The 25,896-nt window shown below is 41.0% G+C and overlaps 1 protein-coding gene across 2 annotated transcripts in view; it reads right to left on the reverse strand.

Annotated features, from left to right (window-relative positions):
* Positions 1-20,145: 20,145 nt before the first annotated feature.
* The window catches only part of AGO2 (argonaute RISC catalytic component 2), a 92,456-nt gene continuing 86,705 nt past the window's right edge, over positions 20,146-25,896 (reverse strand). For both annotated transcript variants that reach the window (XM_075827952.1, XM_075827953.1), the window contains 3 exons: positions 25,366-25,467; positions 24,710-24,909; positions 20,146-20,666 (listed from right to left, as the gene is read on the reverse strand). In XM_075827952.1, coding sequence (XP_075684067.1) covers positions 20,558-20,666; positions 24,710-24,909; positions 25,366-25,467 — 411 coding nt within the window. In that variant the 3' untranslated portion in view covers positions 20,146-20,557. The remainder of the gene's footprint in view (positions 20,667-24,709; positions 24,910-25,365; positions 25,468-25,896) is intronic.

Consider the following 25,896-nt stretch of genomic DNA (forward strand, 5'->3'; position numbering starts at 1 on the left):
TCTTTAATAGCTTATTTTGAGATGACCTGTTTGAAGTATCGAGTGTCACAGGGTTTGCAGGTCCCTTTGTTTCTGCTTTACGAATATTATACTCGAATACCCGAGCTACTTTAAAATTATCTTCTACATCTAAGGATCCTATCCATACCCGATGAGCCAAGGATGCCCCCTTTCTCCAGTGATATTTGCCATTACAACAGAAACTCTAGCGGAGTCTAGCCAATTATATATTAGATCTCATCCCGATAGCCCAGGTTTATCTATAGGTCCAAAGAAATATAAAGTTAGTCTTTTCGTAGATGATAGATCTCTTATCGTGGATAGGTTGTACAAATGCGATAAATATGGTAGCGTTACCGCGCATATTATACCTCTTCCGTTGTCTTCCATTTCTTTACCCAAAAATTAGATCATTCATTTTCAATCTGAAATTAACAGATTTATTTGGAACTATAATGACCCATCGAATTTATAATCATTCTCACATATTGACCAGCACTCCCTCATTCTCTGGTGGAACGTTCGATTTGAATTAAAGGGAAACCCTACTCCCCTCGCCCCAATTTTTAAAAACTCGGCTTTTTAGCCTTGTTTATTCTATAACTTCCATTCGGTGGACTAGGCAGAACTTGACTATGTATGGTAAATGTACTTCTAAAAAATGCGAAATAAGCAATTTTGGGACAAATTCAATCCACCACCTGTGTAGAGCTACCTTTCAATTTTCTTAACTTTTTGCTCCCTCGGAAATTGGAAATCCCCAATTGCACTCAATTCAAACTGCTGTCGGAACTGTTTATTCCAACCAGGGACCATCTCCTTATATTCTTTATTTATTGCCCCTCCCCAAGATATTGAACTCGTGTTCCGGTGAGAACAAGAATTAGGGGTGTCCTGCCCCCCATCGTTGGCAGCATTGCTGGACAACCAGGTCAGTCACCAAGTTAGCTTGGCTGACACCTCCTTAAAAGTCTTTCAGTGTACTTACCTGAATTCATCGGATCTTTCCTTCTTCTTCCCCACTTTATTTCTGGTGTTTCCAGGAGGGGGGTTCACACCTCAAATTGGTGGTCATGCCGAATTATCTCCATTTTCTTGTTGAAAGTCTCGGACTTTGTTAGTGCTGCGGTTGCGTAACCTTTTCCCTAAATTCTCGTCTGTTTTTCTCTTGACGGGATAAGTCCCCTGGCTTGAATAACCAGCAGCACAAGCTTTCCCGGTTTATCTGTATGACAGCTAGGATACAGGTTGCAGGAAGTCGCAACGTTTATCTTTTAATTTAGTGAAGAAAATCTGTAAAATGATGGTTTATGAAAAAATATCTGCTCTCCGATGTGATACTATGGATCCATTCCTGATCACCTGGCAGCCCTGGATAGCTAGGACCAACTCTCCAGACTTATAATATTTTGTACGGTCTTGAGGATTCTTTTGCCTGTGTACTTGACTGCTCTGTCAGATTTGTGCTAATTTATTGATGGATATTTACCGTGCATTCGGAAAGTCTTCAGATCCTTTCACTTTTGATATGTTGAGGCCTTATTTTAAAAGGAAAAAAAAAAGTCAAGCTTTTCCCAATCATTTTGCACTCAACACCCCAAAATGACAAAGTGAAAACAGAATTTTAGAAATTTCTGCAAATCTATTATAAATTAAAAACTCAAATTTAGCTCTGGGGGCCTCCCATTTCTCTAGATCATCTTTGAAATGTTTCTACACCTTGATTGAAGTCCACCTGTGGTAAATTCATTTGATTGGACATGATTTGGAAAGACACACCCCTTTCTATATAAGGTCACAGCTGACAATGTCTATCAGAGCAAAAACCAAGCCATGAGGAGGAAAGAACTGCCTGCAGAGCTCAGAAACAGGATTGTGTGGAGGGACAGATCTGGAGAAGAGTACAAAAAAAAATGTCTGCTGCACTGAAAGTTCCCAAGAGCACAGTGGCCCCAATAATTCTTCAATGGATGAAGTTTGGAACAACCAGGACTCTAACTAGAGCTGGCCGCCCCACCAAACTAAGTAATCGGGGGAGAAGGGCCTTGGTAAAAGAGGTGACCAAGAACCCAATGAGCTCCAAAGATCCTGTGTGCAGATGGGAGAAACTTCCAGCAGGTCAATCATCACTGCAGCACTCCACCAATCTGGGCTTTAGGGCAGTGGCCAGAAAGAAGCCTCTTCTCAGTAAGAGACACATGAAAGTCGCCTGGAGTTTGCAAAAAAAAAACAAACAAAAAAAACCAAACACCTAAAAGAACTCACTGTGAGAAACAAAGATTTTGTCATCTGAGGAAACCAAGAACTTTTTGGCCCCAATTCTAAGTGTCATGTCTGGAGGAAACCAGGCAATGCTCATAACCTGCCCAATACCACCCATACAGCGACGCATGGTGGTGGCATCATGCTGTGGGGTGCTTTTTCAGCAGCCAGGACAGGGAGACTGGTCAGGGTTGAGGGCCAGATGCATGGAGCAAAGTACAGATGAAAGCCTGATCCAGAATGCTGTGGACCTCAGGGAGGGGGGGTTGACAACTCTGTGAATGTCCTTGAGGGGCTCAGCCAGAGCCCTGACTTGAACATCTCTGGAGAGACCTGAAAATGTCTGTCCACTGACGTCACCATCCAACCTGACCGAGCTTAAAGAGGCTCTGTCACCAGCTTATCAAATCCCTATCTCCTATTGCACGTGATCGGCGCTGCAATGTAGATAACAGTAAAGTTTTTTTTTTTATAAAGAAACGATGATTTTTGCCAAGTTATGAGCAATTTTATATTTATGCAAATTAGCTTTTCAATGGACAACTGGGCGTGTTTTTCTCTTATTTTCCAACTGGGCGTGTATTGTGTTTTTACCAACTGGGCGTTGTGAATAGAAGTGTATGACGCTGACAAATCAGCATCATACACTTCTCTTCGTTCCCACCCAGCTTCTTCCACTGCACAGACACACAGCGTGTCCTCGCTCGTCCGACACGATGAAGGACCTGTGGGAGGAAGTCACGTCACAGCGTGATCTCGAGAGAAAAAGCTGTGTGTGCAGTGGAAGAAGCTGGGTGGGAACGAAGAGAAGCGTATGATGCTGATTTGTCAGCATCATACACTTCTATTCACAACGCCCAGTTGGTAAAACAAGTAAACACGCCCAGTTGGTAAAAACACAATATACGCCCAGTTGGAAATATGAGAAAACACGCCCAGTTGTCCATTGAAAAGCTCATTTGCATAAATATAAAATTGCTCATAACTTGGGCAAAAATGATCGTTTTTCAGAAAAAAAACCAACTTTGCGGTTATCTACATTGCAGCGCCGATCACATGCAATAGGAGATAGGGGTTTGATAATCTGGTGACAGAGCTTCTTTAAGAGGATCTGCAAAGAACGGCAGAAAATCGCCAAATCCTGGTGTGTAAACCTTGTGGCATCAAACCCAAGAAGACTGGCGGCCGTTATCACTGGCAAAGATGCGGCAACTAAATGTTTTTATTTTAGCACAAGGCCTCAACGTAACAAAACCTGAAAAATGTAAAAGGGTCTAAAGACTTTCCAAATGCATTGTGTGTCTCATCACCATTGGATTTGTTTTGTATGGATTGATAGTTTTGTACTGTACTTGTTCTCACTGTTAGAGGACGTTTTAAATGATTTTATTTAAACCCCCCTGCGTGGGATTCCTGCATAGCGCTACTTATTTTATGCTGAAAATTAAACAAAAGTTGATTGTGCCTCCTGCCATATGGTTTCAACAGATGCACCTGAAGAGCCCAAACATGAGAACAAAAGCCTGACCTGGGTATCTTCTGTATATAATTATATATGTACAGCTGGTATAAGTTATACATCTTCTATATAGTGATATGGAGCATGCTGGTATAACCTGGGTATCTTCTGTATATAATTATATATGTACAGCTGGTATACGTTATAGATCTTGTATATAGTGATATGGAGCATGCTGGTATAACCTGGGTATCTTCTGTATATAATTATATATGTACAGCTGGTATAAGTTATACATCTTCTATATAGTGATATGGAGCATGCTGGTATAACCTGGGTATCTTCTGTATATAATTATATATGTACAGCTGGTATACGTTATAGATCTTGTATATAGTGATATGGAGCATGCTGGTATAACCTGGGTATATTCTGTATATAATTATATATGTACAGCTGGTATAAGTTATACATCTTCTTGTATATAGTGATATGGAGCATGCTGGTATAACCTGGGTATCTTCTGTATATAATTATATATGTACAGCTGGTATAAGTTATACATCTTGTATATAGTGAAATGGAGCATGCTGATATAACCTGGGTATCTCCTGTATATAATTATATATGTACAGCTGGTATGAGTTATACATCTTGTATATAGTGAAATGGAGCATGCTGGTATAACCTGGGTATCTGCTGTATATAATTATATATGTACAGCTGGTATAAGTTATACATCTTCTTGTATATAGTGATATGGAGCATGCTGGTATAACCTGGGTATCTTCTGTATATAATTATATATGCACAGCTGGTATAAGTTATACATCTTCTTGTATATAGTGATATGGAGCATGCTGGTATAACCTGGGTATCTTCTGTATATAATTATATATGTACTGCTGGTATAAGTTATACATCTTCTTGTATATAGTGATATGGAGCATGCTGGTATAACCTGGGCATCTTCTGTATATAATTATATATGTACAGCTGGTATAAGTTATATATCTTCTTGTATATAGTGATATGGAGCATGCTGGTAGAACCTGGGTATCTTCTGGTATATTATTATATATGTACAGCTGGTATAAGTTATACATCTTCTTGCATATAGTGATATGGAGCATGCTGGTATAACCTGGGAATGTTCTGTATATAATTATATATGTACAGCTGGTATAAGTTATACATCTTCTTGCATATAGTGATATGGAGCATGCTGGTATAACCTGGGTATCTTCTGTATATAATTATATATGCACAGCTGGTATAAGTTATACATCTTCATGTGTATAGTGATATGGAGCATGCTGGTATAACCTGGGCATCTTCTGTATATAATTATATATGTACAGCTGGTATAAGTTATATATCTTCTTGTATATAGTGATATGGAGCATGCTGGTATAACCTGGGTATCTTCTGTATATTATTATATATGTACAGATGGTATAAGTTATACATCTTCTTGTATACAGTGATATGGAGCATGCTGGTATAACCTGGGTATCTCCTGTATATAATTATATATGTACAGCTGGTATAAGTTCTACATCTTCCTGTGTATAGTGATATGGAGCATGCTGGTATAACCTGGGTATCTTCTGTATATAATTATATACGCACAGCTGGTATAAGTTATACATCTTCTTGTGTATAGTGATATGGAGCATGCTGGTATAACCTGGGTATCTTCTGTATACGATTATATATGCAGTAAGTGTAATTTATATATCTTCCTGTATATAATGATTTGGAGCATGCTGGTATAACCTGGGCGATCAGCCATTATGTTGTATGGTATACATCACACAATTCAAAGAAATAAACACCAACAAAAACAAAAGATGTAAGATTTATTTTATCAACTTTTTGCAAAGGGGAAAGAAAAAAAAAAAAGACAATATTAACATACAACAAAAAAAAAAAAAAAATGTCATTCACATCACTCTTTCAGGAGTTTACAGCATTCGGAGAAGATAAAACCACATTTAATGTAAAGCTCTTGGTATTCGGTTACATGAAGTAAAACAGGGAGGACTGTCAGGGAGACTTTATTGCAAATAATAAAAAAAAATTATTAAAATTAGTGCAAACTAGGTTACCTAGAAAGCGTTCACATACAATTAACCCTTCATTTGCATTGGGGTCTGCTGCATAACAGGTTAATAAAAGGATTTTAGAGCACAGTAAAAGACTATATAAACTCCATATTAAGCTAAACACACAGACAGTATGCATGGAAGGTCCAGAGAACAGTTTAGTGTTAAAACGGCACACAATATTTCATCAGGTATGGGCCCTGGTATATATTTTATACACTGCACCTCAATGGAGGATGGAAGGTGTAGCCGATGCATCAAAATATAGCGAAACCTCTTCCAAGACCCCCCCCCCCCTTTAGACCAGAATTACTGTGACAGATTTTCAGCTCTATCCTATACTGTACTACAGAGGACCACCCCGTTCAGATCATTTTTCCAGGCACATTTGGTAGGTCGTCTTTAAGAGGTTTCACTGTATATCAGTAAGGTTCTGTTCACATTGGCGTCATGGCATCCATATTACAAGGTCCAAGGCGATCCATTACGATCAGTCCCCCTCCATAGTCTTAGACTCTGTTCACACCGTCAGGCTTTTGGTGTTGGTCAGCATGGCTTCCCTTGCTAGCACTGAAACTCTGATGAACTCTACTATAAGTTAATAGGATCAATCAGGATCCAGTTGAAAACGAAACAGTCATACCGGTTTTCCAGTTTCATGTAAATAAATCTTAAATCCGTGTATAAATATTACGTTGTAAAACTTTCTAATATACTTTGTTTCAACTCCTCACAATTGTTTTAATCTCTGCTTGCAGTCAGTGAATTAGAACTCTTGTTTACAATCAGAGGCTGCAAACGTGTACGTTCCTAGTCCTGCTCTCAGCTGAGAAGTGGATACAATTGTATCAGTATAGACTCCAGACTGATACATTGTAGCAAACTACCAGAGAGATTTGTGCAGTTACTTAGGATGTATTTAGCTCAAAGAGCATTGCCCGGACTGGAAACAATTGTAGCCACTTCTCAGCTGGGAGCAGGACTAGCTCATGTATCGAATTGCTGCCTCTAAACAAGCCAAAGTAATTATTCACTGACAGCAAACTTATCTTGAAAATGGCAATGAATTGATATATATATTGTGTATTAGAAAGTTGTAGAACTTCTTTATATAGTGATTACGCTTCATTCACGTTAAACCAAAAAAATCAATCACTTTGAGAGAGTGAAAGCGATGACTGTAATATGAGCAGAGCCGTATAGAATTCGCCAGTCGAAATATTGTGCGCCATTTGAACGCTAAAATTGTGAACCCGGCCTAAGCCCGCCATCCTCATACGAAATCGAGAGGCTGAAAGCTTTGAACTGTCGGACCAGTCTTCAGTAATTTCATGATTTTTATATAAATTCTTATACAGTGTAACAATTAGGTAGAAAATTGTAAATTTTTGGGAGAATATAATTTTTTTTCGGATTCTCCAGAAACGTTGACATTTAAAAAATACAACTGAAAGGCAGTGCGATAGGAATATAGGTCGACTACAGAACACGGCTAAATATATAATATATACACACACACTACATATATAAACAAAAAAACTGTAAAAACATTTTTATAAAAAGACAGATTGCAAACTCTTTAGAGGAAAAAAATAAAAACTGATATAAGGAAACACGATGCAGCATTTTCAGGATTCTTTTTGAGGTACCTAAATTTCCATTTGTTTTTTTTTTTTAATTTTTGCCCAAAATATCATCGCTCCAACTTGAAATAAAAAACACACAGACGCGCGCGCGCGCGCGCAGCAGTGTTGATCCAAGTATAGGGCATACATTGAGAAAGTGCAATGATGCGGATAAGTTAAGATATGCAGCATTTAATGCATGAGTAACATCCTGTAAAAAATATATATATTTATACTGTATAGCTTACACGGAGCAAATGGCGCAGTATCACAACCTTTAGAAAAATTCTGTTTTTTTCTTTTTTTAAATAATTTTTAATTATTTAAAATGCCTTTAAAATTGGTTTTGCAAAGGAATGTTTTTTTTTTTTGTTTTGCTGTTTACAAACTACTTCAGGTTAAAGTCTTTCAAGGCAAGTAACATAATATATATATATATACGGTTTCAAGTAAAAGCCTTAAGGAAGACGTGAATTTTATCCGGTTTGCCCAATGCAAGTTTATAATCGTTCTAGGTCCAAATTAAAAAAAAATCAATTTTCTAGACTGTGGATGGTAAATGACATCTGCAGCAACAAGAAAAAGGTATAAAAGGTTCAACATAAAAAGGCACAAAAGGGGGCAACAGTAACTCCTCTCCCAAATTTATAAAAAAAAAAAAAGGAATTACAAAAAATTGCAAGTTAATTTTTTTTATTTTTACACCCTTTATGAAGACAAAAATAGAAGTTCACACCGGAAGCGAGCTGTATATTGTATTGTAATGGGTCTGCCAGTGTAATGATCAAACATCAAAGCTATCCCACAATGGGCTACTATTAAGAGACGCCCTCTCCTGCTCAACCCAACCCCCCTCTGCAAAATAGCAGGGGTGTAAAACTGAGGTAGTCTAGATCTGGAACGAACAGGGGGTATCGCATCACTGATTGGCGGAGTGGCAAACATGAACAGGTCTTCTACATTAAGATGGCCAGGTATGGCACAGTAGCAATACTCGCAGGACCGTCGCACAAGGTCCTATGTGCAAACAAAGGATAATCGTAATGGACACAGAATAGTAATATTTCACTATCAAAACTTCAGTACAAGACCATTCCTTTAATCTGGCGCCTTATTGTGAGGTAATCCTAAAAACAGCCTCAGTCCAGAGTTGTGTGTTCAAGTCTAGAAGTAGAAATGTCAGGAACCCTTGGGTCGGCAGCGGTTCTTGGTGCAGGACCTGACTGGGGCATATAGAACAGATGTGGACAGCCTCCAGGAGGAGATGGGTCACAACCCAGACCACCATGGAACTGGAAGAAGCACTATCACGCTAGGCCCAAGACGTCACATTAAAGTAACGTCCCTGAATACGTTGGATATCTAGCGAGACCCAATGGAAGACTTCTCCAGACATGATCTTCGATACTGGACTCACACCAGGTGATTCTCCAAATCATGCAACTACCAAGAATTGGAAAAAGTCAATGCCTATTGCCACGCTTCTTGGGCCACGGTAGCACAGAAATAACTAATATTGTGTGACTTTATGCAAGGTGCATCCATCCCAAGTGTCCATCTAGCAACCCGGCCTGTACAGACTCGCGTTATAAAAGAGTTTAAAACTTGACCTTGGGCCCCCCTTACAGGTTATATTCAAGGGAACCTACACGAGCATCAACATTCATCACTACGACTGCGTCTCCTGCACACATCTGGAGCCAAAACTTGAGGGACACGAGATACTGTAGACAATCAAGCACCAAAAATCTTCAAGATGGAAGATTCCCATGTACCAGAACGAAGAGCAGATTCAAGAGTCTGTAGAAGTTGTTGTCCATGGGTAGCAAGTCAAGGCAGTAGGGTAAGATATGGCAGATACTCCTACCCTGTAGTATCACAGGTAATCATTGCTTGCATGGGCATTCTAGATCTCGTCAGATTCATATTCTGGTAAATTTCCTCGAGAGAAGCAGCTTTGGATTTCACACTATACATTCTGATCTTCTCAACATTAAAAAAGGTAAATAGGACAATACGCCGATAAGTTCAAGCACCGCTAATGTACCGACTGCTCACAATGCAAAGATTTAAAGGGGGAGTCTACCTTAAAGGGGAAAGACTTTGCCGAGATCACTATGTATTTAAAATGCAGCCAGATGCTCCCATAGCAACAGACTGGAAACTGGAAGTCTGTTGCTAAGGAGGATCTGCCAGAATTGAAACTTAAAACGGCAAAATCTTAGTGAAAGAAACTTTTTGACATATCAAAGATATTGCTATGGTTCCCTGAGCCGGGACACACACCGATTCTCCGGCACTTGGTAAATCCCCCTATAATTCGGAATAGATTTCCAACAGAATTGTTTTTGCACGGGCGCTTTTGAAGAAGCACCCAGATTGATAATCCAAATTATCCAACTCGTGACTGGTTCAGGGTCCCTAAAGGGGTTTTCAAGGACATTGGTAAAAAAAATTTTTTACACCTAAAACACATTGCAAAAGGGAAGCAATTCTTAATTCTGCCCCATTTTTACATTCCCACAAGTATAATACAGTCAATGTGTCGCCTAGGTATGGTTTGGGATATATGACAATCTGATCATGTGACTATTTGACAACACATCAAGGGTTTATGACATTCAATAGCAAAGAACATATTTCATTAACTTTTAATTAGCACAATTAGCCAATGTCCCAGAAAACTCTCAACTAAGAAGAACACAACCACCTTCGTTCTGGAAATTGGAGTTCCCCTTTAAATTCACAGGTAGCCAATGAACAAGCATCTCTCTAATTCAAAACAAGCTGCAACAGAAAGTATCTTAAAATGATACAGGTAAATGCAGCCTGTTCACTTGATTTAGCCAAGTCTAGAAATAGTCTGATGTACTCAAAAATACATAAATATCCTAATATGAAATGCTGGCGGCAGCTGATCGCTTGGAATCAAAGCACCCCGGCGCTGCGTCCATAAAAACCCCCGACCGCACACCCAACGGCGTTCCTGACGGCCGTAAAAACACGAACAACTCACAAGTAATATAAAAGATTAGCACCCTTGATAGTGTCACCACCTTCATTATAAAGCAAAGCAGTGATTGTCCACACAGAGCAATTCCTCTCCCCTCCGTGTGCTTTCTAAGTGGAAGAGTCCTCCGACTGGCCTTATTAAAACCGAGCAGCGCTAGAAGCTGGCATGCAACCGCCACCAATTGCCTGGACTAGGTGTATTGGCATCTATTGGAAGAAGCGGCTCTTGGAGACCACTCGATCATTTAGTACAGTGGCACGCACACCTCAGCTCAGCAACCAGGCAAAAGGTTTTGGCTGATTTCAAAAAGTTTTGGCTGAAACTCAAGTCTTTGTCACGTTCAGGATGGTCGATTTAGACCATTTTTTGCCAACTTTGGTTCCTTTCTGTGACACGAACGACTGTGACGGACGCCGAACGAAGGCAAATATCTGTGGAAGTTTTGATCTACCGCGTCTGATTTTTTTTCGGTCATTGGCGGGAGAAGTTCTAATAAAGTCGTTTATGCCAAACCAGATCAAGGCAGAGATCAAAAGGCGATACACCAGGTTAACGTAAGTTGTCCACAATGACAACCTTCACAGACCGACCACGAATGCCAAGTCATTCAGAAAACGTGGCATTAAATCACGTGTATATAGCCAGCTTTCGTAAGGAGGTAGCCATTAATATTTACTACAGGTTACAACAGCAGTCTCCTGGCCATAAAGATTGAATCTAAACCTATGTACTCTATTAAATCTGACCCACAAGTCTGCAGCAACCAACAAAAATCCTCACTCGTCATCTGTAATCTGCAAATGGCAGCTCAAACTTGGACTGTGGACGTAAGAAACTCTACTGAAATAAAATAGTCAATTCAAAAACTTCATGAAAAATATATAAAAATGACAGATATGGTCAATTATTAGAAAACCGAGACTCTACCCTACCATGAAAAGGAATTTGCAAAAAAAAAAAAAAAAAGTCCCACATTTTCAAAGCAATTATGGCTTAAACCACCAGATTGTCTTCACGGAGATTTTTTAACCCCCCCCCCCCAAAAAAAAATTCTAGCCGATGACCAATGATCTACCACTACATAAAAAGCAAGACACATTGACTAATTACAAAGACTTCCGGGTCTAGTTACACAGACACCACTTCTATTTCCTATACAAACCCTACGCAACAGTTTAGACTATGATGAGCGCACAGATCAAGCAATTGTTCCAGCATTTAAGGGGGCCACACATTCAGATGTGGCATTTGAGCACGGATATCGAGCTTGCCGTACAATACTACTATAAAGATGAGCGAGCGGTCGCGAAGGCTCTGCTAAAAGCACGGGGGGGACACATGGTGAAGACATTTTCCTAGATAAGAGCATATAAGCTCCAATGTACGGTCTGAATAGGTTACAGGAAGTGATCTACTAAAATATATAAAAAAAAAAAAATGAAATACAAATTCATATTTCAAACCACAAAAATAACTTCAAACCCAAAGGGGCACAATTTTTTTATTTTTATTGATTGATTCCCATAGAAACCAGCGTTTTTTTTTTTTCGGAGTGCAGGTTAAAAATAGGAAAGCAGTGAATGTACTGGTCATGGTGTGCAGCGGCTCCACTTTTTGATGACATTCTTTATACACGAGTCAGATTTATTCTTCCATCATAAAAATAACTTCACAACAAAAAATTAAAAAAAAAACAAAAACAATTATTCAGCCAATAGAATTTGAAACGCTGGCCAAACGTTGCAAAATACTGCAGAAAAATAAGCCACTGCGATTCACGGTAATCATTTTCATTAGTGTTACGTGTACGGATGACTGACGCCAGTGATATTAGAAAAAGGAAAAAAATTATTTTGGAAAATTTTCACATTTCTGGTTGAATCCAGAGTTTACGCATTGAGCTGCGCACACGCACCTCTAGAGGGGAAAAACACACACACCAAAAAAAAAAATTTAACTGGACTTCTACTTCGTTCCCATCTGCGTCTGGACTAGGGTCATGGGGGAACCTTTCCGTCAGTGGAACCAATAAACGGAGTCCAAACTGAAAACATAGCTTTCCGTTTGCATCCCCATTGCTTTCAATGGTGATGGTTCCGGTGCAAATGGTTTCCGTTTGTCACCGTTCTGTTAGGGTCCCGTCGTTTTGACAGAATCAATACCGTAGTCGACTGCTCTATTCATTCCGTCAAAACGAAGGAACCCTTACACAATGGGGACAAACAGAAACCATTTGCACCGGATCGGTCTCCATTGAAAGCAATGGTGATGCAAACGAAATCCTATGTTTTTTGTTTGGATTCCCCTGATGGAAAGCTCTGACGGAACCCATGAACGGAGTCCAGACGCAAATGTGAACGAAGCCTAACATGAAACTTTTGTGCCCCGCACTCCAGCACAACTATGCAGCAGTGAAGTGGTGTCCACAGTGACTTCACGTGACCTTACTATTCAATGGCTACCGTGGGACATTATGTCATTATGGACACAACTTCACTGTGGCCTTGATGTCGCACTGGAGTGCGGGGGAACAGAATACTAAATATATTACAGATTTTGTTTAAAAATTCTTGAAGGTTCCAGGACTTTTTGGAGTCCCTGGGAAACTTCTTTAGGGATAGCTTGATAATTGCAGATGTAGAACATATATTTCCACTTGTCACTATCAATCATCACCTCTCGGGTCTTGTCTGGCTACAAGTTCCTAGAGATTGATGGCATGATATCCGAGTCATGTTATATTATGGAGAAAAATGATCTGCAGTAAAACGCAGAATTGAGGACTTCAGGGTCTCCCGGATATTACCTGAACAAGTCACAGTTTAAGAAACGCTGGTGGAATAATCAACAGATGAGTCTGTCCAAAACTTTCCTATAAGTTGGGGCGACACGAAACATAAGGCCTCCCACACACGAGCGCGTTTGGTCCGTGATATACAATCTGTACGTCGGACACATTTCCCGGACTGAACACAGTGCAGGGAACCGGGCTCCTAGCATAGTTATGTACGACACTGGGTGTTACTGCCTCGCTGCGGAACTACTGTCCCGTACTGAAAACATGATTACAGTACGGGACAGTTGTCCCGCAGCGAGGCAGGGACTCCTAGCGTCGTACATAACTATGATGCTAGGAGCCCGGCTCCCTGCACTGTGTTCGGTCCGGGAAATGTGTCCGACGTACAGATCGTATATCACGGACCAAACTCGTGTGTGGGGCTCCTAAAATCACGGCTGCAATGCAAATATAATTGCTCCCTATGGGGAAAAAAATAACCGAAAACAGCAGTCGAATTGAGATCACTATAGTGTCCGACGGACTTCATGGACCCCCAAGAACATGAGGAAGACCCGTATCCCCCCCCCCTAAGAAAAAAAACCCATAAGCTTTCTAGGACTAACTTCTATTTAATGTATTAAATTCACTCCCCAAAAGGTCAATCTGGGGATGGGCCGGCTACAGGCTCCGATATTGTTTGTTTACATACAGGGCGTCCATGAGGGATGAGCGCACACACACACATTTATGGACATGTTGTATGGAAACGCACACACCCCAGCATCTAGCGCAGACCGCCGGCATTCACCCTCATTACAACCTTCAATAACTTATACTGTCCCAAAGAACACCTACTATAGGTCTAAGATTAAGGCTCGGCTCATTACGGAGTTATGACAGCTATGCCAAATTAGTTTACTGAACGGTAAGTCCTTAATGACGCATTGACTTTAACGGGGTTCCTAAAGTTTATTGGGGTGCAGGTATTTTTGTTACCTAAAAAAATAAGAGCTGCAGACTATTCTGGGAACCAACAAAGCACCCCATTAACATTGATGTGAACAGAGCCTAGACCTAAAAGGATACAGTATTCTGGGTCACACTATTTGGACATCAATTGGGATAGAACAGCATCTTCTAAGTGGACAGTGAATAGTGAAATGCAAATGGTAATTGCTTGAGTCGTCCTCTTCTGCCAAGTTGTTAAAAGTTCTATTCAGAAACTTGTTCATTATTTCTATTGATCGTAAAATCTGGGTGACAACCAACATGGCCTCCATTATGGCTTCTAGAGGGGTTAACTCTGCTTTCCACAACGCAAATGGAACAGCTTATGATGCAGTGATTCTGGCAAACAGGATGTTCCGCTGTATAACTAGTGACAACTAATGTGGTGGCAGAGAGCCATCACAACGGTCACCCAGCTTTCCAGGAAACAGATGTAAAAAAAAAAAAAAAGCTCCAGACTAGAAAAGTCTGGTGAGTGATCACTCGTAACCATGTGTGAGGTCACTGCAACTCCGGTTGGTCTTCTGTATGACGTAAAGCTGTCAACAACCAATCACCTTTGTCCTTTTCTGCAGTGGGCTGGGGTTTGCACACTGCTTGTGACATGCTGCTGCACAGGGCACAGTCACCAGCCTCTCCTAACATTGGCGATACTATCGCCACACACAGAATCTTGAATTTTGTCTGTTGAAGGTCATGTCTGTCCGAAAAAATGTACATATTTTGTCCCAATGAAAAACGCAAAGATCAATTGGGAGTGTGGATTTTTTTTTTTTTACTATTTCCTGGGCCTAAAGGCCCCTATACCGGGGCCAATGATCGGTTGAACGATCGTTTGTAGGAATGCTTGTTTCATTGCTGTGTAAACAGGGCAGAGATCAATCGATGAATGAACAAACGCTCGTTCATCAGCAGATTGCGTCATTTATGTAAACCAAAAATTGGTCGCTAGTCAGCCTCACATCTCCTTGTGTAAACAGACATGAGGCAAATGGATGGGAACAAACGATCGTAGTGATCATTTGTTCCTATACATTATCCATGACTGCTCTTTGTGAATAGCACGAACAACCGCCGAGCTCTATTGAGCGATTTCATGTGTTTACAGGAGATCCTCTTAAACTTGATAGAAGGGGATGACACAAACATACTTCGTTTGGTAGGGTGATGCCAATTAAAAAAATGTTCTGAAGATCTTATTAAAAAACAATTCTAAAGAAGAGACATTCACCTGATACAGCATATAGCTATAAGAGCATTTAAAGGGGTTGCCCACTACCAGACAACTGATTACCTATCCACCGGATAGCTCATCAGTAAATCATCGGTGCGGGTACGACATCCGGACCGCGCACCGATTGGCTGTTCCGGCTGCCTGCGTGCACCGGATGTCATTGCCTAGTATGCCATGTACGGAGCCGGAAGCAGGTGGCTCTGTACATTGCATAGCGGCCTTGCTGCAGAACCGCAGCTCTGCTCACATTCACTTAAATACTGCAGCTCGGGCGCTACTCCGTGACCGGAGCCATCTGCTTCCGCCATGGACATCCAGTGCCCGGAAGCAGCCGATGCGACTGATCGGTGTGGGGTCCTGGTGTCAGACCCCCACAGATCATATACCGCTGTCCTATCCGGTGGATAGGTCATCAGTTGTCCGGTAGTGGACAACCCCTTTAAGCTGGAATAAATGAAAGATTATGAACTGCACAAACATTACACACACAAGGCAAAAGCTTAAAACTTCAGCTAGAGAGAGTTTATTACCATTACAACCTTAGGGCTTTTAGGTGAAATAGTAACTAAAAGCATTTGATCTGGATTATTATTATTATGGTTACAGTTGTACACGGCTTCCTTATATTACAAAACAGAAATAAAAGGTTTTCTTAATTCCATATGGGGTGTGACTTAGTGCAACAATTGATACATATACAATATCTGCGATTTATGATTTGTGTGCAAACTTTTCAACAGAAGCAAATCTGCCTACTGACACCAGGAATATGACAATACAACTCACAATCAATACCCCAAAACACAGATCAATGCATAGATTATTGTTTCAGGTTACAAAAGGAAAATAAAAGATTAAGCACCGCACTCTTTGTAAATGATAAAGAACTTATCTAGCAAGGTTTTTTTTTTTGGTGGGGGGGTTCAGCAGCTAGAGGCGGCTGCCTGCAAGGGACATATCAATGAGGTGTTGAAAAGCCCTCATCATGGAGTGGGACAATCAAGTTCGTTGTTTATATACAAAAGCCAATAGTACACCCCCGCCTTTATTCACAGCAAAGATATGGATCTGCTATAAAAAAGGAAAACGATCATAAAATGTGCTCTAAAAACTCGGATATACTGACTATATATATATTAGTGATACTTTCTATAAAACACGTGACACTGGATGCGGTCCTGAAAACATGGGGACCGACAACATTTGGGACACAAAAGGCTGGCCCAAAAGGGCTTGTCTGGTTTTGAAAAGCCATATCTTAAGGAATTCTGTGTTAATGGTAAGGGGTCTCCTATGTAGGACCCTCATCTATGAGCTACAGCGGCTACCAAGGGCGTATCTCAGTCTGGAGGACTCGGCAATCCATGCATTACATGGACAGCCTGTTGACTTCAATGAAAGCTGTGTAATGCTTCATTTGCCCTGCGGTGGCGCTGCAGAGAAACTGAACATTTCCTACAGGATCCTACAAATCAGAGATGATTTCTGGGGGGGCTAGATCCACAACACCCTGTGATGATCTTGATGTTGGGGCGGTTCTAACGAAAAGGGATTTTCTTATGTTGACAACCCAATTAAGCTGGCTATAGAGGAGAGATGGGTGTCAGATTCACAGCGACAGAACCCTGCCAATTAATAGCCGAAAAGTAGAAAAGACAATCGGCATCCAATGTGTGGGCCAGCCTGGTCTATGGTCAGTTTTGGGCCTCATGCACACGGTGGCTGTCGATCGTGCCACAAACTACCGACCATAGTTCGGTCCGTAACGCATCAGAGTTGGTTCCGCAACTGTTCCTTATAGTTGTATATTACAGCCGTGTTATTTCCATGTGTCATCCGTATTTTGCAGGCTGCACCCATAGGAATGTCACTTAATTGGAATTTTCAGCCGTATCCATAAAACGCTGACAGAACACGGATTGTTTTAGTGTTCCGCCCGTTATTTTTGCAGACCCATAGACTTGAATGGCGGCACGGGTCCGCAAAAAAGGGATAGGACATGTAGTATAATTTACAGTACAACGGATCTGCAAAAAACACGGATGTATGACTGGCCCCATAGAAATTAATGGCCCCATAGCACACTGACCAGTTCATTTCGACCTGCAAAAAATTTGGATAGCACACGGAACAAGGATTGTAAACTGATTAAAATGTTATGACTCCTAGATTTGAAGCCCCGGCCCCCTCAATCAAAACTACAACTTTCCCTTCCAATCCTAGAAGTCCTGGCTACCTTTTTTTTTTTGTAGTAACTAGTATGAAGGGAGTCTGCTCTGCTCTGGAGACTGAAGACCCTTTAACACGGGCCAACGATCTAGCCAACGAGCATTCGCATGAATGTTCTCTCTCAATCATTGCCCTGTGTAAACAGGGGATGTGCTGCCAACAAAAAGCAAATGTATGGGTGCGAACGATTGTATGAACGATAGTTTGTCCACAAACATTTCCATCATTGCTCAATTGAATGGAGCGCTGATCTGCAATACAGTACGTGTATTTGTTATCTGACCCTGTAAAAGGGTCTTTAGGCAGAAAAGGGTTAGTTTACATGCAGCTGATCGGCTGGACCGAACTAAAGACTTTGATGGTATTTCAGATCATGCTGGGACTTCCTGCTGTTAGAGGGCGAAAAGAACTTTTTCTGGATACTCCGTGATCAAACTTAATTAATGGTAAACTTAAATAAAAGGATGGAAAATTATTTTTCAGGGCCGAGAGTAGTTGCCATAAACATAACATACATGTGTAAATATAAACATACGATAATATATATTATATTTTTTGAGGGGCAGTGACAATTTTTGTGTTAACAACCCTTTGTTTATATTTAAAAAAAACAAAAAAAAAAACACGTGCATAGATCTTTTATAACCAAGAGGTTCTGAATTAAAACACAGGGACAGAAATATTTATTCGCGCCTTTCCTAAGAAACCTATAAAGCAATCAATAAAGACATAGAAGGAGGCAGAGTCCTTTTCACAAGAGATTTCCATGATCGGTTTCTATTAATTTATAGACTATTCTAGACTGTCCACAAATTCAGCACCTAAAAAACACAAAAAAGTGGACAATATCCAAGGAGGACTTTTCCATAAAGTCCATTAGGACACAACCCCCCTCCCCAGAACTTCCTAGGTATCAATTACAATTAGTCCTTGATCCACGCCGAGTCTGACAGCTCTTCTCAAATGCAAAGTCTTTAGTCTTCGAGTTTTGCTACAAGACAATGGTCTCTGGCCTGTGGCTCTCCAGATGTTGCAAAGATGCATGCTGGGATTTGTAGTTTTGCAACAGCTGGAGGGCCACAGGCCAGAAAGCGCTATCCTACAGTACGACTTGGAGTGTGTTAAGGCTTAATCTTTAAAGAGCTATGCAACTTCTAACGTGAATAGAATAGTATGCCCGTGGTTTCAAACAATAGACCAATTACTACGGCACTGTACAAAAAGTTGTCATGATATTGCTTAAAAACCGAGTCTTTGTATTTAATCTCATTACAGAATTGCATATTCCTTAAAGCATAAGAGGAGCAGGAAAAGATAAGTGATATTGTCTATACACACACACACACACACACACACACACACACACGCGCACTTGTCTATATACATACACACACAAATACAATTACTGGGAAAATACAGGTTGCATATGAGCGTCTTTGAGACCTGACAACATGAGGATTCCCCTATTGCAAATGACAATAGAAAGCATTGTAAAACACAAAGCGGGATCCTCAAAGACTGTAGTAGAGTTGGAGATAAGTGTCAGTATTTGTGGTTAGAAGAGTACAGCAATGTCCAAACTATCAAACCTTTGCCGCCGTTAAAAGTTGCAGGCTTTGTACTAACAAAATATTTTGCATAAAAGGCTATTTGTAAGAATTAAAAGAAAAATCAATTTTTTTTTCACTTTTTTTTTTTTACTATGATTTCAAACCCTTTGGGTTGCTCCTCACAATAACCCTGTTTGCAACCAGAGGGATCGGAAGAGACGTTGCTTCTTATTGTATTGCAACGTTTTACGAGCCCTCTGGGGGTGAAGCAGTTCCATAAAATGCTTATTTTTTTTTTTATTAATCCATTCACTGCCGGTGGTCCTGTAAAGGCATTACAAAATCCGGGCTCCACAAGTCGCATTGTCAGTGCAAGGGTTAAACAGGACACAATTTAAGCCCAAGTACATAACATAGGTTAATAGAAATAGGGTGATCTGTGTAAATAAAATAAATAGCACGTCATCTCACATTAATACTGCTAAAATAGATTATTTTCTGTACATTAGCTTAACATGATTGTACTGTCCACATTGCCACAGACCCGTATTAGTCAGCAACCTTGGAAAAAAAACAAATAAAAGTCCGAGTGCAACCAGACAAATGCAATAATTAAAAACTACGCCTCCGAGGTTTTTTTTTTTTCTAAATGGCACAGTTATTAAAAAAAACTAATGAATACTATTATATTCATCCATTAGCCAAGAAGCCTGACCTCATAGTAATTGGTGAGTTACTTGATTTTGATCCATCATTTTATGTGCTAGAATATTTGACACAAATGTTAAAAAAAAAAAAAAAAAAAAAAAGGTTTTTGTAATAAAACATCTTGATAAATTCACTTAAAATATTTAAGGCTTTAAAAATTTCAAGATCCTTTTCATCCTCTAGTTTTTTTTTTCCTAGGCCATAACATTAATCTGATAATTCATCACAGAATTTCCATAGAGAAAAGTATTTCATAGCGTTTTGTTTTTTTTGTTAGCCCTGAGAAAACAGTGAAGTTGAACTTTTTTGTTTAAAAGGGAAATTTTTGTAAACGCTTATATATGTATTTCACAAACCTCATATGATTCAATGCAGGTATGAAGTTCAGGATAAAAGAATATATTCGGGGTCTGGACGGAAGGCTGGTTGGATACGGAGGGCCTTATGAGTGTGACAGGGCTATGGTTAGGTTGCACTTTTGCTGGATGTCACTGTAGCGGAGACTACATTACAAGTAAGTGCAGCTGGTCTGGCGTGAATGCTCCTTCGGGTAGTGCCTCTATCGTTGGGTTCCAGCAGCAGTTAAGCAAAGTACATTGTACGCAGCGTGTCCTGATGAACTTGAACTGCCTTAGCAAGTGCTTGATGGTCTCTGCCATTACTCTGACCAGAAGTGTGGCTGCCTTCAGCGCTAAAACAGAAGGAGGACATGAAAGCGAGATCATTACATAGTCAGTAAAGCTGAACAGATGAAGTCTGCTATAAGAGTATAATCAGGACAAACATTTAAGAACTTAGGCTATGTTCACACGGAGTATTTTGGGGGAGGAATATCTGCCTCAAAATTCCGTTTGGAACTTTGAGGCAGATATTCCTCTCCCTGCACGCCGTTTTTCGTGGCGATTATCGCGCCGTTTTTCGCCCGCGGCCATTGAGCGCCGCAGGCATAAAACAGCGAGAAATACGCTTTCTCCTGCCTCCCATTGAAGTCAATGGGAGGTCAGAGGCGGAAGCGCCCGAAGATAGGGCATGTCGCTTCTTTTTCCCCGCGAGGCAGTTTTACTGCTCGTGGGAAAAAGACGCCGACGCCTCCCATTGAAATCAATGGGAGGCGTTCTCGGGCCGTTTTTGCCGAGTATTGCGACGCGGTTTCCGCGTCAAAAAACTCGGCAAAATACCCCGTGTGAACATAGCCTTAAAGAGGCCCTAAAGGACTAATAGTTCTTACAGCAATGAAGATACTACGGCCCAAATTTACGGGGGGGGAGGATAGAAAAAAACCTGAAATTTCGCCACTCTTTTTCGCGTCTTAAATCAACAGCGTTTACCGTGTGATATAAATAACGCAATAACTTTATTCAGCGGGTTGTTACGATTGCAACGATACCAAATTTGTATAGTTTTTGTATGTTTTACTACTTTTACACAGTAAAAACGCCTTTTTTTCAAAATTATTTGTTTTTGTGTCTCCATATTTGAAGAGCCGTAACGTTTTTATTTTTTCGCCGATGCGGTTGTATGAGGGCTTTTTTTTGCGGGAAGACTTGTCGTTTTTATTGGTATCATTTTTGAGTAGATGCGACTTTTTGATCACTTTTTATCACATTTTTTTAAAGTCAGGATTCACAGAAAACAGCAATTTTTCCATAGTTTTTTATTACATTTTTTACGGCGTTCACCGTGCGGGTTAAATAATGTAATAGATTATAGTCGGGGTCGTTACAGACGCGGCGATACCAAATATGTGTAACGTTTTAACTTTATTTTTTTAAATAGTAAAGCATTGTGTAAGGGGAAAAGCTGGGTTTTTCATTTTTTTTAAACTTAACTTTATTAAACTTTTTTTTCACTTTTTTACTAGTCCCACTAGGGGACTTTAATATGCGATTCTCCGATCGCTATTATAATACACTGCAATACTTTTGTATTGCAGTGTATTACTGCCTGTCCGTTTAAAACGGCCAGGCATCTGCTAGGTCATGCCTCCGGCATGATCTAGCAGGCATTCGCTCCAGGCAGACCTGGGGGCCTTTATTAGGCCCCCGGCTGCCATTAGAGACACAGACACTCGGCGATCGTATCGCCGGGTGTCGGTGGGAGAGAGAGCAGCTGAGAGCAGGGAGATTTGACACTCCCTGCTCGGTTTACTTTATCCTGATGCAGCGCCGTGAAAAGGCTTATGCATCAGAATAAAGTGCGTTAGTGGCCGCCGTTAAAAGGCGTATTGGCGGTCACTAACGGGTTAAAGGATAACTAAACTCTTTAAAAACATTTGACATATCAAAAGCTTGGATCAGTGGGGGTCCGAGCACCGAGACCTCCACTGATCGCTAAAATGAAGCGGCAGGAGCGGGTGAGTGATGTGTGGCTTCATTTCTGATTAGCTTTCCGCAGAAAGCCGCACGAACGGTGTACAGGCTCAATATACAGTCTATGAGTTTGTACACCGCTCGCTCGGCTTCCCAAGGAGAGCCAGACAGAAACGAATCGGCAGAGTGCTCATCTGAGCGCTTCTGCCGCTTTGTTTTAGCGATAGGTGGGGGTCTCAGTGCTCAGACCCCACCAATCAAGATTTCTGACATGTCACGGACATGTCAAAAGTTGTTTAATAATTTAGTTACCCCTTAAGAAAACTAGGTGAAATGTTGGCTTATAGTAGGCGTATATTTTGTTTTCTGACTAGGAGGTGTACACCTTTTAATACATGTAGCGCAAATCCTTTTAATATCTTTTACTCAGAGTGGCATAAGATACGCCAGTCTTCGTAAATGTGGCCTATGCGCTCATAATGCACTCTATGCAGATGCAAAAAGGTATCCGATATTTATTTACATAGAGTGCTCCAGGGAAAGGACGTGCAGTATAAATGCTGTCCTCAATAGACGCACTCATTGTAAACAAATAGGTAGTCACTACACGGAGTAACAAAGTGTAAACGCTGCGATAAACTCAATTGCCAGGAAACCCTTTAAAAAGAACACCCTCAGGAAGGGCAAGTATAACACCCACAATGATTGAAACTTGAAAGCATGTCTCCTTAAAGGAACAGTGTCATGGCAAATAATTTTTTTATATGTTAAAGATGTTAGTGCTGTAATAAAAACGTTTATATTCATTTGTGTGTTTGTGTTTTACTGTTTCTTATTTTTACACTTTTTCTTCCCTATGGGGGCTGCCATTTTTTGTTCCATTTCTGTGTGTCGATTAACGACACACACAGACATGGAGTACGGCAGCCACAGTCCCATAGGGACTGTGAACGGCTCCCGTCCCATTCACGTCCGTGTACGGCGTCTGTGTGGGAACTGCGCATGCGCCGCTCCCACACAGTCCTATTCGAAATTGGCGCCGTCCGGCGCCATTTTCCTGTGGACCGGAAGTCGCGGCCGGACTGTAATATTACTACTTCCGGTCGCGGCTTCCGGACTTGTGCACATGGAACAGCGGCAGCAAAGGGAGCGGACGGGCCGGAGGGAGCCGCGGCGGCAGGAGCAGGTAAGAGATTTCAATGTATGTTCGTGTTTGTGTGTGTGTTTACTACTGTATGTAAACCTACTACACTGTGTGTTAGCTCAAAAAATGGCGACACACAGTGTAGGAGGTTAAACCTTTCAAACCCCTCGTTTATCCCGGCACTAGCCAGGATAAAGGAGGGGGGGATGCTGAGAGCTCACTAGAGCGAAAGCTTTTAACCCAATGTTGCAATGCTGCAATTTTGGGAACTAGCTCCATCTAGTGACCAAAAATGGGTAGTATTATAAATTAGAAAAAATTTATAATATTTCCTGACTCGCGAAAAAAATAAAAAAAATTTGTACAATGTTTAATCACCTACACACTAAATGTTTAATTTTTAAAAAAAAAACATGTTTTTAGGGCAACACCATGCCTTTAAAGGCTATGAACACCTTTGACATTGTACAATTTTATTTAAAAAAAAATACTACATCGGTGTGATTGGTGCAACTTTCTAAAAACGTATTCAAAATTCTGTATCGCTCGCCAAGACCTGAATCCGTCCGGTCTGCGGGACCGGCGTGTTCAGTGTCAGCGTGTCTGTTACACAGGATCCATCTGTAATCGATCGCATTTAAGTTATGAACTTCGATGTAATCATTAACGGCTCTGACACGCAGGGCCTGCTGACACCGAAACCATCAGTCCCACGGACCCGACAGATTCAGGTCTCCGAGCCCGATAGAGCTGCTCTGTATACAGGATACAACAAAGCAGCTGTATCTCAAAAAGTTACAATATTTTTTTAATAAAATGTATTTAGAAAGTTCCACCAATCACACGGATGTACAATTTTATTTAAAAAAACAAACATGTAGCCTTTAAAGAGAACCAATTGCCATTATAAAATATGGACTTTAAGTGTTACTAGTAAGTAATTAGGGCTCATTGCACACTTGGCAGGTCTCCACCATGCAGAATGTGGGCCAGTGACCGAGGGCACATATGTGTCTGACCCCCTTCGTATATGACAAACATCGGAACTGGTATTAATAAGACAGGCCTGCATTATGGAAGCAATACTCAACCTGCCTGGCTCTGATAATACAGTCCAGTAAGTGGAGGGAGCCATTTACTAGCTCAATAGCTTACGGGCATCTAAAAGGCACTGACAAACTGAAAGGAGGAGCTAGTATGTCGTCCCTATAATTAATATTTACTATACACAAATTAGAGAACCACAAACAATAATAAAAAAAATACTTATAACTACTGTACCTATCATGTTCTTTATCCACTAGGTGATATCTGGCTCTAAAAGCCACTAAGTGTGCGTAGTATGCAGGAGCAGGAATAGACACGGACCGAGTGCAGCGGACATAAGTGTGGCACAGCTGGTAAGTGAGAATTTGAAGTTCGTCGGAGGAGAATCTGTTATCGTCCCAGAGAACGTGATAGTGCGAGGGTCGGCTTGTTCCCTGTAATGTAACGAGATCCATTTGTCAGCATGAGAACGTTCAAAGAAAACACTGAAACAACTTGTTATAGGATTGTGCGCAAAACCTACTTTATAATTATAGGGTCTGAGCACGATTTTACAAATTCAAAGCCCCTGGGGGAGCAAACTAAATTCAGGGGGATGGGGTGGTGTGCAAACTGATTTCATAGAACTGAATACATAAAAGTTGATTCTGTTGGACTGCGGGCAGAGATATTCTCCGAGGTGAGGTGTGGGAGGATTTCTGCAGACGGCAGGAGGAAGGAGCGTTCATAGATTGTTCATTCCCATTTACTTGCTCTGTTGCTTTATATAAACTGGAGTTGTGCTTTCATGCCATAGACACCTCCCAGAGACATCCATCACATTTATTCAGAGAACAGAGAAAGGAAACAACCACTGGTAACGAATATGTTGTGTTCATAAAAGGACCTACCTGAATACCAGCGTGACTACACAGATAGAAATCAAACTCTGATGGGTGTGTGATCTTTGTGTCCACTGTCGTACCAGCAGGAATATTTCCACTTTTTCCAACCTGTTTTGAAAAAAAAATAGTTAGACGCCACACATTTCTCATCTCCTAACCAAAAATACGTCATCCATAAGTTTGGGCCATATAGTGGAGGGTCACATAAACCCCTTAACGACCACCCAATAGTGTATTTACGGTAGCCGCTCAGGGTAGTTCTTCTGAATAGCCGCCTTTTCATGGTGGCACTTCAGGAAGTTGTTTCCCCCGAATGAGGCGCTCTGCTCCTGAAGCCCAGGCTGTTGCGAACAGCCTCGGGGGTTCAGGGCAACGATCGGGAGATCACTAGCAGTTGTCTCGGGTCATGTGAGCCCATTTAATCCCGCAGATGCAGCGGTCAATAGCGACTGCCGCATCTCAGTGGTATTAGAGCCAAGAGGCTCTCTCACCCAATCCCATCGGCACACCCGAAGTGATGCGATCGCGGGGTGCTGA

Source organism: Rhinoderma darwinii, chromosome 5 (genome assembly GCF_050947455.1).
Source record: "Rhinoderma darwinii isolate aRhiDar2 chromosome 5, aRhiDar2.hap1, whole genome shotgun sequence".
Classification (NCBI taxonomy): domain Eukaryota; kingdom Metazoa; phylum Chordata; class Amphibia; order Anura; family Rhinodermatidae; genus Rhinoderma; species Rhinoderma darwinii.